Genomic DNA, 18,439 nt, shown 5'->3' with positions numbered 1-18,439 from the left:
TTTTTTTCTCTTAACCCTTGCAGTGGGGCTGAGTGGGGCTCATTTTCGTCTAGGGTGTAAAATAAAAAAGTTATACTCACCTGATCCTTTCAGCCGTATGTAGACGGGTCTCTGCACTCTCTCTCACTCTCCGCTCCAGCAGTCTAAGGCTCCTTGAGTCATCCCGCCCAATACACTGTGTATAGGACACATTCATTTTTCCCAGAGTTCTTCTCTAAATCATTAGTTCTATTTTTACATATAACTGACATATGATTTTATTTCAACTAATTGTAATTCCCTGCACAGCAGCAAATTGGGAGAGGAAAGGGCAACACTCAGGGACCCATAAGGAACACGCATAGAGGAGGGGAAAGTATTGGGATTATCTTATCCTCATTAATGTGCTGCTGCTCCTCTATTGTCCAGACACTGCCTGGGGCGGGTACTGATCCGGCTGTAATGCTTTACTACAGTGTAGTCTGCTGTCTGGCAGAGGTGTCTGAATCACAAGACTTGCTGTACAGGATTACACACCCTGTCACAGGTATTTCAATTGTGTAGTTAGATATTTTCCTAAAGTTCATGTTCAAGTATTTCCAAGATAAGATGTAAAATATCTGCATCATTAAAAGCCAGAAGGCAACACAGAGTATGCCGGAGGCTCATTTTCAGATGCTGTGGCAGAATCAGAAACACTAAATACAGATCTTGCTTTGTGAGATATTTTTCAATATTCAGACACAGCTTGAAGGAGTATTATAGTGTTCTAATATCTAACATAGTGAATGCATAGCCATCGAGTTTTATGGTTCAAACTTTGGGTCTTTTAATTTATCCCTATGCTATTTCTGGCCTCTGTTCACACCAGTGCAGTCCGTTCCAGACCAGACCAGACCAGAAAAACACTGCATGTCTCATTTTGTCTGACCTGGAATGCACTGGAACTGGGCTAGAGCTGCAGATAACGATTATTTTCAAAATCGATTAGTTAGCCGATTATTACGTTCGGTTAATCGGATAAACAATAAAATAAAGTTTAAAAAATGGCTCCAGTGATGGGACTACTAGTTTGTATTGAGGTTGTAGTCGATCACAGGAGCAAGATTGGAGCGGTGGAAGTAAAAAAGAAAAAAAAGATAGTGTGGTGTGCAATATAGTGAAATGGAAAGTGTAAAATTATACAGCAATGAATGCAGAATGGCACCGGCTATAGAGGACTACAAAACCCAGCAATAGTACGTTATACAGCGCAATGCAGAACACTGCCAGCTATAGAGGAATACAACAAATCCCAGCAATAGTACATAATAGCTGGCGGCATTCTGCATTGCGCTGTATAATGTACTATTGCTGGGTTTTGTAGTCCTCTATAGCTGGTGGTATTTAGCATTGTACCACTTTATAATGTACTATTGCTGGGATTTGTTGTAGTCCTCTATAGCTGGTGGTATTCCGCATTGCGCTGTATAATGTATTATTGCTGGGACTTGTAGTCCTCTATACAGCGCAATGCAGAATATCACCAGCTATAGAGGAGTACAACAAATCCCAGCAATACATTATACATACAGTGTATAATGCATTGCTGGTATTTTTATTCCTATGTATAATGTACAGTACAATGTACCATCAGCTATAGAGAAATACAAATCCCAGCAATACATTATAGAGCACCATGTGTGGGAAAGTGCAGGCTTACCTGACCAGTCTTCCAGCAACTTGCTTCTGAGATTGGACCTGTCTATCAGCGGCTGTCATCCCCCCACCCCTGCTCCTCCTTACTACATCTCCCCGCGTGCCTTGCCGATCGTGGATGGGCAGGAAATGTGAGGCGGGGAGGAGGTGCGGCGTGTGGAGCGTGGATGCGAGCGGGTCTGGCAGCGGCGAGCGTGAGGTGGGGAGGAGGTGCGGCGCACAGCGTGTGGAGCTGTGAACAGGGCCAACTGATCGGAAGCCGATTAATCGATTATTGAAAAAGTTGACAACTTTTTCAATAATCGATTATAATCGATTATGTCGATTAGTTGTTGCAGCCCTAAACTGGGCGCAGGTTCACACCATATACCGGACCAGATTTGGTGTGGAAAATGGTGTGAATCTACCCTGAAGCCTGTCTCCTCCTCCACTACAGTGATGGTATGTCCCTTGGCATCCTCACGTGCTATACACTGTGTATAGAACATGATGACTATGACTCAGGGATCGGGTGAGTATAACTTTTTTTTACCCCATGTGTATCCTATAATGGGGGTATATACTCTTTGCTAATCCTAGGGACATGTGCAGGGGTTTTTGCAGGTGTGTCTCATATACCCCTCCACTCTATGACATGAGTGTGTCCAGCAGCTTGCAGCCTCCATGTAGACCTTAAGACCTTGTAGATTAATAGGCCCCCTGTATGTGCCTGGTCCCCCATATTGCGGACCCCATTTGTGACCCCATCTTAGAGAAATCTTTGAAGGGAGAATTGCTGATGTCACACAGATCTTACCTGTTTATGGTGGTGAACCGAATTGGTCGCAAACTGAATCAAATGTCCCCATAAGGTGGGCAAGTGTGCACAGGTCTGTCTGCGACCGCAATCTCGGCTAGAGGAAGCCGCGACCACGTGTCAGAGCGGGGAAGATGGCCGCCGTTGTGTTTGTCACCCAATTTGGACTTCACGAACGGAAGCAAAATTTTGCCGAACTTTCTGTTCGCGAACAGAAGCGTTTGTGAACCGAGGTATTACTCTACTACAGGGGTGCCCATTAGGTAGATCGTGATCTACCAGTAGCTCACAAAGCTGATGCTGGTAGATCACGAAGGGTGTGAATGGTGGCCCCTTTATTCCATTTTGGTATATTTATTTAGCTGTGCACACATGATTACTTATCAGCCTGAGTCTGCTGAACCAAGATCCCTGACACCTTTCTGGTGGATACTGGGGGTTGAAGTGCTATGTATTACATCAAAGAATATTAGTTTACACAGCCTGTTGCACTACACTAATTAAAAAACTCAACAGGGTGCAAAACTTGTAGGATAAATGATTAAAACATGAGTGCTGGCAAATTGCACTAAAATCGGATTAAAAAGTGTGTAAATAAAAGATGTGTAGATAAAAAGCACACATAAAAAAAATGTCTGCCCCGGGCGCCCAGAACTCTGGTTACGCCACTGACGGTCAGACGCTACACGCGACGCTACTACCATACTTAAAGACAAGACCGCTCTCTGTTCAAAACACCGTCCTGTCAGCTGCAGGGACAGGTTTTGTGCAGCTGAAGCACTATTGAGTTAAACCCAGCATTCTGCCCACACACCGTCCCGACTGCGGTCCACACAGAACTCACACGGACACAGTCTCTGTACTGCCTTGCCTCTCCCCCCGGTTATTAATTCTCCACTCTCTAACCGCAGCCGGTATCTTCTGAGACTCCTTCAGCCTCCGATCCTGGACCACTCGATCCTCCTGTAAGGCCGCCTCTCCCCTGGTCCTTCCCCATTCAAATGTAATGTGTGCTTTTTATCAACACATCTTTTATTTACACACTTTTTAATCCGATTTTAGTGCAATTTGCCAGCACTCATGTTTTAATCATTTATCCTACAAGTTTTGCGCCCTGTTGTGAGTTTTTTTAATTTGAAGTAAGCACAGGTCTTCCTACTTTTTTTCAGGGCAGCATACTGTTCAAACTGAGCCCCTTTCCGAGAGCGCTGTTTGTTTACTTGTATTTAATTGTTGCACTACACTGTTTGCAAAATGCAGCACGACGAGACAGGAGACAGAGCATGAGGAGAGGCAGCCAGGGGAGATAGCAAGCAGAGACAGCCAGAGAGACAGCCAGAAGAGCGAGGAGAACCAGCCAGGAGGATGTGCAAGGAGAGACAGCCAGAAGAGAGAGCAAGGAGAGACAGTCAGAAGAGCGAGGAGAGACAGCCAGGAGAGAGAGGGAGGGAGGTTTTTTTTTTTCGTTGGTAGATCTCATGTAGCTGGTCATTTGAAAAGTAGATCTGCTCTACTACATATGTACTGCATAGCTGACTTTTTCTGCTTCATTGTTGTAATAACCCTGTTTACTTTGTATTTCATAGCTAATAAGATTATTTTCATGGAAAAAATGCAAACATGGCTGTAATCAATTGTTATAGCTGGAATAAAGGTATCTGCATTTCTGGAAATTTCTGCCAGGTTACTTTTCAGTTGAACGGAGGTTTCTGTTCTCAGATGCAGCATTTACTGAAGATTCTTTCATCAGGAAGGTTATATTTGTGCATTCTCTGCTTCAAACTTCAATTAAATTATCCCGAGGGACAGAAATACATCTTATGTGACACTTATATAACCTGCCAGTGTTCATCATCATTAGAATCAGTAATGGCTACATGCAAGGAATAGGCAACAGAATTAACCAGCTCCATATATACTCTGCTCCTATAAATAGAAGGCATGCTCAATGTAATATGCTACCATTAGGGATGAGTGGTATTACTTCATTTCAATTAATTTTGCCGCACACTTACCAGTTTTGCCGTTGGTGAGTTTCACTGAGGTGGAAAACCTCATATTCATTCTTTGAGCTGCTCAGGTGATATTTGCAAATAAAACAAAAACCTTTTTTTAAATTTAGAGGCTGTTTTTTGGGGTGTGTTTAGGGTAGTTTACTTTCTTTTATTAAATGTTTTTTTGTATTTAATTTTTACTGAACTCAACCTTACTTGCCTCCTCCAATGGTGTGGGTTATTTATGTTGCACCTGGTAGAAAAGTCACTTGCACTCCAATAAGAATTTCAATGTTTTTTATTGAGAAAAGAATTGTCACATCGTATAGCGACGTTTCGGAACCGTATAGGTCCCTTCTTTTTTTTTTGACTGAAGAAGGGACCTAGATGTTCCGAAACATCTCTATATGATGTGACAATTCTTTTGTCAATAAAGAACATTGACCAACATTCTTATTAGAGTGCGAGTGACTTTCTACCACGTGATACTTATCTGCAGAGGCATCTGCTGTCATCTCAGCACTCATTATCTTGGGTTACACCCGGTCAGGAATTCAATGGGATCTACTTGGGTTATCTATGTAGTTTACATCTCAGCTGGTAAAAATCTAGTGCCTGCACCGGCGCACTAACGTCACATAGCCTTGAATGTGATGCAGTGTCCAATTCTAATCTTTTCTTATTTATAGGACATTAGTGCACAAGCGTAGACAGCATGACACCCTACCTTTACCATTCAGGATGTTGACAACGCAGAAGGCTGCTGTCATTGCCTGAGGTAAATAAGTCCCTGTTCATATCAATGACAGGCTGACACAGTCCCTGGCGGTTTGCATGTAATCACTTAGCCCTCGTTCACACCTGAACGTTTTGTAGCGCGTTCTACGCTCGACGAACGCTCTACAAAACGCTCAAAAATATAAATCCCATTGTATTCAATGGTCTGGTTCCCACCTTGGCGTATTTCCGCCCGTCCCTAACGCGCTACAAAACGGCCCACGCCTGAAAAGGTACATGTACTACTTTGGGCAGTTTTTGTTGCGCGTTTCCATTGGGATACAGCCAAGTAGCCCTCGGAAACGCGCGTGTGTCGTGCGATTTTTTACCGCGAATCGCGGTAAAAAACGCGCGACAGACGCGCATATGCAATACGCCTAGGTGTGAACCAGGCCTTAAGGAGTGTTTACATACAGATAGGGACAGATGAGCAGCCTTGTACACAGACTGTTTGCATGCAGAGACATTCATATGTCCCTAACCGCAGGTAACCACTCCATGTGTGGAAAGATGTGAACAGCTGCAGAACCTCTCAGCCTGTCATTGATTTGTACACACTGAACGTTGCAGCTAATTGGAAACACCTAGTCCTACATGCAATAGAAATATTCTGATCTGGACGATGTACAGCCATGAACGGCCGTGTGAAGGATGCCTTAGAGCAGGGGCACCCACAATTTTTTGTGTTAAGATCTACTTTTCAAATGACGAGCTACATGAGATCTACCAACGCAAACGAAGCCTCCCTTGCTCTCTCTCTCCTGGCTGTCTCTCCTTGCTCGCTCTCCTGGCTGTCTCTCCTTGCTGTCTCTCCTTGCTCGCTCTCCGGGCTGTCTCTCCTTGCTCGCTCTACTAGCTGTCTCTCCTTGCTCGCTCTACTAGCTGTCTCTCCTTGCTCATTCTCCTGGCTGTCTCTCCTTGCTCATTCTCCTGGCTGTCTCTCCTTGCTCATCCTCCTGGCTGTCTTTCCTCACTCTCTCTCTCCTGGCTCACCTTGCTGTATTTTGCAAACAGTGTAGTGCAACAGGCTGTGTAAACTAATATTCTTTGATTGTAATACATCGCACTTCAACCACCAGTATCCACCAGAAAGGTGTCAGGGAGCTTGGCTCAGCAGACTCAGGCTAATAGGTAATCATGTGTGCACAGCTAAATAAATATACCAAAATGGAATAAAGGGGCCGCCATTCACACCCTTCGTGATCTACCAGCATCAGCTTTGTGAGCTACTGGTAGATCACGATCTACATAATAGGCACCCCTGCCTTAGAACAGTGTTTCTAGTGTTTCTCAGCCTTTTTTCAGTCATGGTGCCCTTTAAAAGTGTGCAAAATCTCGATGCACCCCAGTCTACAAATGTAAATTTAAAAGTGTAAAAAGCGTGTGCCCCCCCAGATCCATAACAGATAGGGGTCTGATATAGATTTTAAGGGACTGTTGAGAGAGCCCATGCAAAAACATAAAAGTCCCACTTTCACATCATAGCCCCCCTTTCACATCAGAATCCCCCTCATGCACGCAGCCGGGAGCGTGCACGTCGGACAGACAGCATGGGACCGGAAGAGACAGCAGTCTGCGCTGGATCAGAGACCGGCACCAGCGTTGGAGGGACTGCGGAAAACAAGTGGAAGAAAGAAGATGATGGGATCAAGAGGTATCACATAAGGTAAGTATTACAAGCAAAAACAGAATGGGCAAAAAATAAATGTGACTTGAATGCCACTTTAAACTGGCCATACATTATACGAATTTCGGACGGTTCTTTGATGAACCACCCGAAATTCGCGCAGTAAGTGTCGGCACCCATTCGTCCGGTATCCATCGATCATCTGATCGAAGGAGTGGATCGGAAAATCTTTAAACGAACAGAGGCGACAGCTCATTGGCTCAATCAGGATATTCCTCAATCAACGCTATTAAGCATTGGTGGAGGAATCTGTAATATTTTCTTTGTTTAGCCTGCAAGTTGAACGGAGAAAATATTACAGCGTATGGCTTCAGAGTATTTCTTCATGACTTTTATTACAAGAGCAGACATGAAGTGGTTAACATCATTGCTCATTTATATATTTATAAGCTACTATTGTGCAACACAAGGAAAAAAGTGGAAGAGAAACAATGCATGTTACATTATGTACTAAATGTAAACCCTGAAACAGCTTTAAAAAATGTTGAACGTATGGTGGATTTATGGTTTCACAAAACCAAGACATATCTATTTAACAAAAGGATGTTTCAGTGGAAAACTTGAAATAGCAGTTGGAGAGAGCAAGCAGAATAAAACAATGTAAAAGAGAATGTCATACATACTGTATTATTGAGAATGTATGTCATCCTTGTGGTGCTGTAAGTGATAGATAAAATGTTTCAAAGACAGTACATACATTTTAGCAAAATGTAGTAATAACAGCAGCCAACAAGACAAGGCCAGGTTCACACTAGGGCGATCCGTGACCGCACAGCAATCGTGCATGAAACCATGCGGGTGGCCGCGCGGTCACAGAATCGCACACCATTACCGATCGCGCTGGCGATGCCATTATTTTCCTATGTCACTCCAATCGCGCCAGGCAGATTGCGTGGTTTTTCAGCTGAGATAACGTCCGTGCAATCGCGCACGATTGCAGGTCAAAGAATTGTGCGGTGCGTGTTGCAAAAAGAGGTACCTTTTTTCAGCGATTGCCGCACGGGCATAACACCATTGAAATCAATGCGACCCAGGATCGCTGATATCTGAACCTAGCCCAAGAGACAAGATCCTTCCTGTACAAGGTATACTCTAATATGCAGTAGCATTCAAAACAAAAGAAATAGAGAAAAAGTCGAAAGAAAGAACAAAAAAGAAAACCTTTCCAGGCTACTGACTAAAATACGTCTAACTGAACTCTATGCAGGTATCAAAGACACAAAATTCACTTACATGCAGGTAAGAAAGTTACCATTGCTCCCTGATCTTTGTTTCCCGTGGACAGATCTCTCAAAACAGGGACCGTCCCCGGGAAACGAACATCCCTGGTGGTGTCCGCCTGAACACATGGGCCGGCGCGCTGTCTGAGACTCTGACACACACACACACTGGGGTGTTTTTCTGCAGCCTCTCCCACCAGAAAACAGCCAGAAGAGGTGATGGTAAGTAATTAAATAAAATGATTATTATTTGTAGCCCAACTGATGGACATGCTGTATAAAGTACAGTTGGTATTTATAGTGCTCTATAGCAGGTGCCATTCTGCATTGCAGAAATGCATAATGGGACCCTCTATAGAGGACTGCAAATCTCAGCAGTACTTTATACAACAATGCTATTTTTTTTCTATTTTTCCAACTTAATTTTTTTTGTGGCTGCTTCAGGGGGTCTGGATTGGGGGGTTTGTTTGTTTTTTGGGGGGGCTGCAGGGGGCCCGAAAAAAATCTTGCACCAGGGCCCTTTGCTCCATAGGTCCGCCACTGTATATAATGTATATCTGTGCTCATTTGGGTGACCATAGATTAACTGTGATCTGACTGCCAGTTGTCAGGGACCAGTTGTGAAGCAATAATGTGCTTCATAAAGTTACTGAAATAGAACTAACAAATACATCTTCTTTCCACTATTATCCTTTTATTTACCATATTTTATTGACAACTAATACAGTAGAACTGAACTATTTCTATTTACCTGGATATGAGAAGACATGATTTGTAGGTTACTGTTTACTAAAAGCAGCAACGGTGAATAATTTCAGTAATAAACCCGTAATGGGAAAGGGATAAGGGAAATACAAATCTGTCATTATTCCCATCCCGTAAAAAATATCCTGCAGTTCTGATTATAATGTCAATGTTGTCTTTACACAATAGGTTTATACATTTGCCACCTTTCTGATTGGTATGGACATTGAAGTGACACCAAACCCAGGAGTTAAATCCTAAAATTACATTCAAGCACTTTAACTTTTAACAAAAATGTATCTTATTTGTATATCATTCGGCTGTAGATCCTCAAATCATCTCTGAATTGATGCTGACACTGCCCTTCCTTCTGGAGGGTGGCTACTCTTGTTCCCCATGGTCCCTGTGTGTGTTATAAAGTAGTCACCGCTCCAAGCTCGCTCTCACGATGGACTACAATCTCATGTTTAATTTACTAATTTGTATTGAGAGTGTAGTCCTCCATGGGAGAAAGCTTGGAGTGGTGGCTACTTTACAACACACACATAGACCATGGAGAACAGAAGAATAGATTTACTCTCTTATTTTGCAGGTAAATTTGTTATGTTTAAAAGACAGGTTGCTTTAAAAGTTCAGTAGAAGCAGGAACATGGCATTTGTGTGCCAACACTTCCACCCACCATTATCACTGTACCCACAGCAGAGGATGGGGTGTTTACTGAGTGTAGTACCAACAACGTCCAGCAGGTGGTAGCAGAGCATTGACTTTGCCGGCTCCTCCAAGTCACTTCCTCGGCTCTCACTTCCTCTAGCTCTCCGTGGAGAGGCGCTGCTTTGAATTTGCCCCCCACCCTCCCTCCCTTCCCGGGCTGATCGGACGGGGCCAGTACTGGGATGGCTGCCTCCATGGCCTTCGCGCTGCGCTGGGACACTCTGGAGCAGAGGAAGCACAAGGGGCAGAATCTGTATTACGAGCTGTTCCGGTGGAAGCTGATGCAGCTGCCTCCAGATGTGCACAGGTTCTGCGACCCCCTGCTGCCTGCCCCCCGCAGGAAAGAACTTCTCCACCTACTGCGGAGCCTGGAGGAGGAATCGAGCTGTCAGCACCTGCAGATCCTCTTCTCCTTCTCTGTGCCCAGTCCACAGGTGCTGGACCTGCTGTGTACACTGCACTTCCCCCTGGTGTCTGCAGGAGCTGTGAGTACACCCGGAACTTGGGGCCAGCTGCCCATACACTGTGCGATCTGATTGTAGTGCAAGGGCCTGCCCGAGTGGGTACAGATTGCACGGATAGGGTCAACTCATTGTTTTCGAGGGACCACATGAGAAACTGGGACTGCTGTGGAGGTCCTCCTCTATTGATTCGGCCCTCCACAACAGTCCTAGTATCTCATATGATTAACATGCCTTACAGCGCAACGTTGCGGTTGAAAAAAAGTAGTGCATACAGCACACCTGCTGCACTGTAACACATGGGAGGTGCATTGTATGGTAGCATGCGTTCATTGCACGGCACTGCATAGGTGTCCCTGAATGAAACATTATTGTCCCCACATAACTTCAGTAAACAGTATGTACGAGTGGCTGGCTGAATCAGCCGACTTCACGGAGCATGAGCCAGCCACTGGACTGCTGTAAAGGGGGCCGGGGGCAGCAGCCACAATTTGTAATACACATGCCCAACTCCACCCCCCCCCCCCCAATATGTTATTTTTATTTTTTTAACACGCCACAGGCGGGAGCTAGAGGAGAGGTTGGAGGAGGACACCCATGATGCTGACGTGTCACTGGTTGTTAGGACCACCCAGCAGTCCTAATAACCAATGACTGCTGAGGAGAACCACTGATGTCATTGGTTGCTAGTATCACCCAGCGGTCCTAGCAACCAATGACTGCAGAGGAGGACCCCTGATGTCATTGGTTGCTAGGATCACCCAGCGGTCCTAGCAACCAATGACTGCAAAGGTGGAGCCTTGCCATTATTGGTTTCTAGGATGCTGCACACAGACCGATCGCCTACCTGCGCTGGGCTATGGCTTGCTGCATCAAATGTCAGCCAGCCACAACAGAGCACAGGTCAGCAGGCTGGACAGCCACAGACAAGAGACCAAGGGTTGGATACGGCTGTAAAAATGTAAAAGCACTGTTCTGCTGCAGGATTTCATTTCTACTTTGATGAAAGGTCTTTTATACAGGAACTCTCTGGGTAGAGTAAGCCATGGCATACATCTGGGGGGGGGGGAGCCCTGGGGGGAGGGGCGGGGGGCGAGCAAAAAGGGGCCAGTTATAATAACATGAGAGCTGTGATGCTTCAAGCTGAACTCTAGGAATAAGGGTCAGTGCACACCATAGTATTGCTCTAGAGACACAGTGTCTGTGTACGTGGCGTGCTGTTGCACAGTGCTGCAGTCAGGCGCACTGTTGCGTTGCCATTCTTCCTGAATAGCACCCAAACACACCTCCCATGTGGTGTAAAAAAAATAGTGCAACTGTAATTTCTTTTTTTTCACTGCACAGCAACACGTTATTGCTATACCTGCCAGGAAGTGAGGTGTGATTCAGGATGAATTGGAAGGCAATGCACCAGTGCACCTAGTGTGCTGTGTGATAAATGCACAGACACCGTGCCTGAAGTGTGAGCTTACACATAAAGCTACTCTAGCAGTGGGCACCCTCCCTTGCCTTGAAGGTGGTCATATCAGACCCATACCGTGTTTCCCCGAAAATAACACACTGTCTTATTATTATTTTTATACTCAAAAAAACATACTAGGTCTTATTTTCGGGGTAGGTCATTTTTTTTTTAATGCATAATCCAAACTTAATGCAAATCCAAATTAAATAATCCAAAATGGCAAAGTCAAGAATAGGGTGATCAGGGCAATCAGGGGTGCCATACCTTTCCAAGAGCAATTTGGTAACCAGGCTCCTCACAGGCAGAGTGCATTTGGTATCACTCCGCCTGTGACAGGAGCCAGCGCTATAGAGGAAACATTGGCTTATGCGGCTCTGCTCCCTGCGCTGCCGCCTCGCTTCCTCTAGCGCTGGCCTCGTTGGCACCACTGATTCTCTCCCGCGGCTCTTCAAGTTCCCCCTTATACCACCACCGGCCCAGGGAATGGTCACAACTAGGTCTTATTTTCGGGGTAGGTCTTATATTTTAGCAATTCCCGAAATGGTACTAGGTCTTAATTTCGGGGTAGGTCTTCTTTTCGGGGAAACAGGGTACATCGAAGCACCATTTACACTGTATGGGCAGACTTTCTTCATTTTCCCATGACTCAAAGGGACCATCTATTGCTGAGAGGCAACACAAACTGTCTAAGAGACTTTTTGCACTCCATTACTTTTATCAATGGAGTCATTATGCTAGTCCTAAATGAGAATATAATTTGCATTTAGACCCAGGTTTGGAGCAAGGACTAACCCCCCCCCACAAATCTCCTGCTGCAGAGACGCATGTTGTGTTGCAAATTCCTCATTATCCCAGGAAAACATTTCAGCAGAAAGAAGAAGGTGAAGAAGAAGCAGAAGGTGGCCATAGTTCTAGATTCTTGACATGCTATGAATGTTATAGTGCTCTGCGTATTTTGCTTCTCTGTTGTAAATGTGTCTTTTCTATGTCCAGGGCACTGGTTACTGGGAATTTTTACTGCAGAATCGTGGACTTGATGTGGTTGCTTTTGACCAAAATTGCATTTTTCCACCTGAGATGCGCTACACAGAGATATTGGTAAGATGACTGCTATAAAAGGATTGGGGAATGAGCATGTACAGCTTACACCATTACACTGTGTCTTCCATGTGTCTGTATGGCCCAGTTCACACTGTTGTGCGTTACGTTGGTGCGCTACTGTCTCATTCATGCACAGTACACAGTAATGCACTACCCTGAGTTGTGTTACAAAAAACAGTGCACACACCTTCTATGGTGCGTTTTGGTGTGTTAGGTATCACATTCAAGTAAACGCAATGTTAACATGCGACATAATGCACATTAATGCTCGGCAAATGTGTGAATCCAGCCTAAACCTTTCCAATAGGACTCTTCAGTGTAACACGCACACCTTAGTTCCTGTCTTATTTACGGTGTCTCTGAATGTATTCCGTTCATTTATATCCATCAAGTGATGTACACTGTTGCTGATATTTTGTGTGATTTTTTTTGTAAATCTGTGTAAATATAAGATATTCCATTCCATGCTGCGTCTTAATCAGGTTGTCCACTTAATTGATCATACGAGCCTATAGCTAAAGCTGAAGAATACAAGCATTGGATACTTCAATGTTCCAATTGCTCTGGCCCTCTGTTCTACATTCATCTGGAAGTAGCCATATACAGTAGATAATTCTTGTTTGTTGCCTGTGATTTTGGTAGGATAGGATTAGATAACTATTGAACATTTTTGGGGGTGATGGTTAATTGTCATCAAGGCACTGCAAGAAGGGATCTACTGCTCAAGTAAAAGCTGAACTCCAGCCTTACCTTCAGCCTTGCACAGATATACCGGCTCCTGTCCTATCCTGAAATTGCTTACTTTGATTTCACTGCTAGCTGTGAGCTTCTCATAGTGTACATTAGAAGAATGTCACATAGAACCCACCTCATTTCCTGGCTGGAGGATATCCAGCATCATCTGGCACTTTCCCCCCCAGCCTGACTGTCCCTGGCCCACCCCATTTCATTCAGTAGATTTCACTTCTTTTAGGGCTTTTTCACACCTGCAGCCACTTAACCACACAGCTGCTGGTGTGCGTGTGCCCGGACAGTGCCAATTCAGTCTATCGAGCTGCATCGCACCATTTCTTTTATGTTTTTTTTTGTTAGAACTTTATTGAAATGTCACAGGTGACATTTCATTATGTTCTATGGGCACACCTTGGTGCGATGTGGTTGTACTGCATGCCATACTTTTTTTTTTAAGTGCGGCAGTTTGAATGAACACATATGGAGTTGAATCGTCAAGGGTGATATCTAAGGCAATCTGTATGCAAATACAACATGTTTAGGAAAGCGCACTCCTCCAGACTGACATCCACCAAAGCATTTTACATATTCCCTCCCTGAAATCCAACAACAGATTCATGGATTACTATGCTTCATTTAAATGATTTTTATAAAATTTATGAGAAGTAGTTTTTAATAAAGCTGTCACTAACCTTATTGAATAATGGATGCATAGAGGAAAGTTCTATTTCCTAAATGTGTCCTAGTGCTGGCTATATTGCTATATATAAGTAATGTGTATTGCAGGTATTTATTACCTGCCAGCGAAAGTACAGTACTCCCCTTGACAGTCTGCTTTTCTCAGAAGCGCAGTTCCATTTTGAGGTTAGACAACCACCTTTCCGATGTTGGCCCATAGATAATCCACAATTTTGTAAAGCCTGGTGCCTGTGCAGTAGCTAAGGTTCTTGGCTTTGTGTACACATGTTGTTTCACACAGATCAGAGAGAGGGAAGACTAAGAAAAATCTTCCTCCTACCTGCAGCAGATTGATGACATCATTCTCCCAGACTGCACCTCTCAGCCCAGTCACTAGTTACAAGTTCAAGGACTATTTCAGTGAGAACATGTTCAGATTTGTTTTTTTAAATTACACTTTTACTATACACCCTGAAATGACAGAAATGTATTAATACAGACTTCTAAAGTCACTGGTGGGTTTGCTTTAAAGGCCTAGGAGTCTTTCTAAACGTTTGTTCTATGCGGAAAAAAATAAATTGTTAGATATATTTTCTATTTAAGTCTAATGTATGTAATAAATATTTTTGTTTCAGGTCGAGTATATGTAATGTAATACTGTGTTTTGGCCACTGGATGGAGCTGATAAGCATGGGACATAAGTAGGGCTGCAACCAACTAATCAATAATGAGAATAGCTGTCAATCATTCTCATTATTGATTAGTTGGTGTGGATCCCTCAGTTCTCTCCTCCTCACTGGGAGCCGGTGTTTTATCAGCTCTGTGTCCCCTCCAATCCCCACTGCTCCCATATAGTGCCCAGCATTGATCAACCACATCCGATAACCAACTGCATCTCTCATATTTGTTATTTAATATTCTGTTCTTTTATTTGATCAAATGTTGATTAACAATGTTCATCTTTTATGATACAGACTACTTTCATTTTCAAAACTATACTAAACACACAACCTTTGCCATTTGGTGGATATGGGTAACATCCTCCTCTGCTCCCCTATCGGACATGAATGAACGCCCATTGTTATTGGCAGTATGTAATAATTAATACAAGCTGGAAGGACTCATTAGATGCCTTTCTGTTGCATGCGTTGTGTGTTGGTATTATTATTTTTATTGTCACACTGGTTACAGGACCCAGATTCAGCTACTGAACATACAACTTATTATGTCTAGACTGGAGGTCCTGAACTTCTAGAGAGCTACCCAGACAGAGCCTTGTTACTTGCTTGGCCGGATGCAGATGGTAAGTCACCTCTTGAAACTGTCCTTATTTTTTATTCTAAAAACAGTATGCAACTAAGCAGGAAAGGCAATGATCCTGACTTCCAAAATGTGCCCGTCATTGTGCACAAAATGCTGTAATTAATTGCTCAAACTGCAAACAACTGTTCGCAGTAGAGCAAACTACGCACGGCAGTTCTGCAGAAAACCACCCACAGTGCTCAAATTTAGGCTGGTACTGTGCCGCCGGCCTCTGTATATCTGTCACCTCCAAATGCTATCACACGGGGGATTGTTAGCTCCTGTGTGATAGCCATAGAGTTAAGTGAAAAAAAATTGTTAAATCAATACAATTTTAAAAAATGAATAAAAAATAATAAAACATTATTACATTTAAATAAAAAGGTGATTAAAAAGTAAACAAATGTAACGGTCCACTTGCCATGATAACCAGTTGATTGGCAGGCTCCTTCCCTTCAGGGACCCGGGCTCCACTGCATAGAAGGAGGACAGGAGCCTGCTAATCGGCTCGTTACTATTCCCTGGGTCATATTTGGCGGGCGTACATGGACAATGAGGGCATGCTGGAACTTGTAGTTCAATTACAACATGTCCCAGCATGCTCTCATTGTACCTAGACACCCCCACATATCACAGGGGGGGCGCAAAAGTTTGTCCTGCCCCGGGCGCCGGTTACTCTGGTTACGCCACTGGGTCTCTGCACTGTGAATCACACCGCAGGTCTCTGTACTGTGCATCGCGCCGCCGGTCTCTGTACTGTGCATCGCGCCGCCGGTCTCTGTACTGTGCATCGCGCCGCCGGTCTCTGTACTGTGCATCGCGCCGCCGGTCTCTGTACTCGGCGTTGTTACTGATCTCTGTACTCTGCGTCACACCGCTGAGTACCGGGGCAGGGTAGGGGTTAGTGGGACAACTTGTGGCGAGTAACTATTAAGGCCTGGCTAGTAACTTAGGACTTGAAATTTTGAGCCCTGGTGTACTATATATAATGTATATCATTCATCATACATATTGCTGGGCTTAGAGTTTGCATGGACTATAAACATGGGATATAGATGCTTTCATTTAAGGAGCAACAAGAATCCAGCTGTCCCTGGGTAGAAGTGCTGTAAATATGATCAGTAGAGGGCAGTATTTACACGTGTCATGATCATATTGGGATTTTCCAGCCTGTACTTCAAATCATAATACAAATAAAATCTATTTTAATGACAACAGGAAATGGCATGCAATATATGAAAGGGAAACTTAGGCTTTGACTAAAATGTGTACATGTGCAGAACACTCTTTAGCACCAGTATAGCAACTATAACACTGTGACAAAAAAATGCTGCTTCCTAAATACAGTTCCTGTTGGACTTTCTATAAGAAGACATCCAAAGCTGGACTTATTCTTGTCCCCTTAGGCTAACTGGTTTGTGTCACGTACCTCATACCCCAACTGACAGGTTTGTTTAGGGTTAGATGTCGTAGCCACAAAGGCATGCTGAGGCTGGGGAACAAGAGGCTGAAAGAGAAAGTTTGCCCACTTTGGGTCAGTACACACAGTGGGGTAAACTGTCACCTTACTCTGCTAGCAGTTCGGTTCTAGGTTTGGGACCTAGAGTTAGGGAACTGTAAGTACATAGCACATTACTCCACCAACATAATTGCAATGACCAGAAAGATGAGGACCCAGCAATCCAGCCTTGGAGGCATCCATCAGTCCAGCAGTGTGTATTTTAATCTGCCTTTGTCTTGCAATGTAGTTTGATAAGATAGTCATCAAATACCCCCACCCAAATGCTGCAGGGACATGCCCACCCCCCATTATTCTCTATTCATTCCTTTACAGAATTCAGGATTTGAGTTTGAACAATACACATTGATCTAAAGCTGAATGCAACAGTAGCAACAGCAGAGATTTATGGTTGTAAGTGTTATTTCCAGCCAAAGGAATAGAGTACTCAATGCATGCCTTATCACATTTGCAAAAAACACTGCATTTTTAATCTTTAATCCACAGACACAGGCTCAGCAAATTTCCCATTTTGCATTCCTCCTTGGCACTCACCCGAATCACAGTACTAATGCTATGCAGATGCTGCAGGCACCATTCATCTCCGGAAACTCTGCTTGTGCGCTGATATACCATTCAGCCCTGGCATCTGGGGAATGCTTGGCAGGCATGAGGAACAACTGCAGAGTGCCGTCTTATGATGCCTGTTTTCAGGGCTTTTTTATAAATGCGTAGTAAAAGCTCCGCTTGATGTAAATAATCATATCAATGTTTAATATTTTAAGAACTATTTTGCTTTGTATAGTTATTCATTTTCTCTCTCTCTCTCTAATCACTTACAAGCATTGCACAGTCAATACACATCACTTGATCTTAATCTTTGTCTATGTGTATGGAGTTTTAGCTCACAGTGTCTCCTCTCTTCCAGAATCTTCCCATTTTTCTCTGGACTGTCTGACTTACTTCAGGGGACACACGGTGTTCCACGTTGGTGAACTGCTCGGTGAAACATTGTCTTCCAATCCCTGGGGGCAGTCCACGTCGCGCGACTTCCAGCTTGCATTGGCTGAGGATTTCTGCTGTGTGCAGAGGATACGGCTGCCCAACTGGCCAGGTCATGTTGATTCGTTCACTGTGTGGAGGAGGAAGAACCCTCAGTTTGTGCTGTGTGATGGCGCCCATTTCCAGTACGTGGACACACAGCTGGAAGTAGATCATTAAGAAGAACAGAACACAATAATTTCATGTCTGTAGATTCAATACAGCTTCCATCGGAATGTGACTTGACAATCATCTGTGTACTGCTGTGCCAACCGTACCTCCACCTATTTATAGGAAGATCTTCCGTTGTACTGTTGTGAATGTAAAACTTCTTCACTGTTACAGAAATCACCCTTTGGGTAAGCCTACGCAGTTTCAGTAAGCCTCTCCTCCTAAAGCTAATGCTTTCATTGTGGGTGAAAATTGTTAGGTTGAAGCACATGGCAGCTGCTTATAACTCACCAAGCCTTCTAAGGGGTGCCATCATTTTTTAGGGTTTGTTTCACCCTATTTTCCACAAAATTGCATTTTCACCTTGTAAAACAATGGCCATGGTA

The 18,439-nt window shown here is 44.0% G+C and overlaps 1 protein-coding gene across 1 annotated transcript; it reads left to right on the top strand.

Moving 5' to 3' along the window:
• Nucleotides 1-9,760: 9,760 nt before the first annotated feature.
• On the top strand, nucleotides 9,761-18,222 carry LOC108790716. Its single transcript, XM_018561028.1, has 4 exons — nucleotides 9,761-10,092; nucleotides 12,524-12,628; nucleotides 15,275-15,344; nucleotides 17,770-18,222. Exons 1-4 carry the CDS (start codon nucleotides 9,790-9,792, stop codon nucleotides 18,060-18,062), a joined length of 771 nt encoding a protein of 256 aa, XP_018416530.1. The 5' UTR covers nucleotides 9,761-9,789; the 3' UTR covers nucleotides 18,063-18,222.
• The last annotated feature ends 217 nt before the right edge of the window (nucleotides 18,223-18,439 follow it).

The sequence above is a fragment of the Nanorana parkeri genome, unplaced genomic scaffold (genome assembly GCF_000935625.1).
Source record: "Nanorana parkeri isolate BGI_ZX_2015 unplaced genomic scaffold, ASM93562v1 scaffold494, whole genome shotgun sequence".
Lineage (NCBI taxonomy): Eukaryota > Metazoa > Chordata > Amphibia > Anura > Dicroglossidae > Nanorana > Nanorana parkeri.
This window is presented reverse-complemented; position numbering and strand designations above follow the sequence as displayed.

Excerpts from the sequence above, each read along its gene's own strand:
- LOC108790716 (XM_018561028.1), top strand. The coding sequence starts at position 9,790 with ATGGCTGCCTCCATGGCCTTCGCGCTGCGCTGGGACACTCTGGAGCAG. Across the intron at positions 10,093-12,523 it reads CCCTGGTGTCTGCAGGAGCT|GGCACTGGTTACTGGGAATT; the intron begins GTGAGTACACCC and ends TTCTATGTCCAG. Across the intron at positions 15,345-17,769 it reads TGCTTGGCCGGATGCAGATG|AATCTTCCCATTTTTCTCTG; the intron begins GTAAGTCACCTC and ends CCTCTCTTCCAG.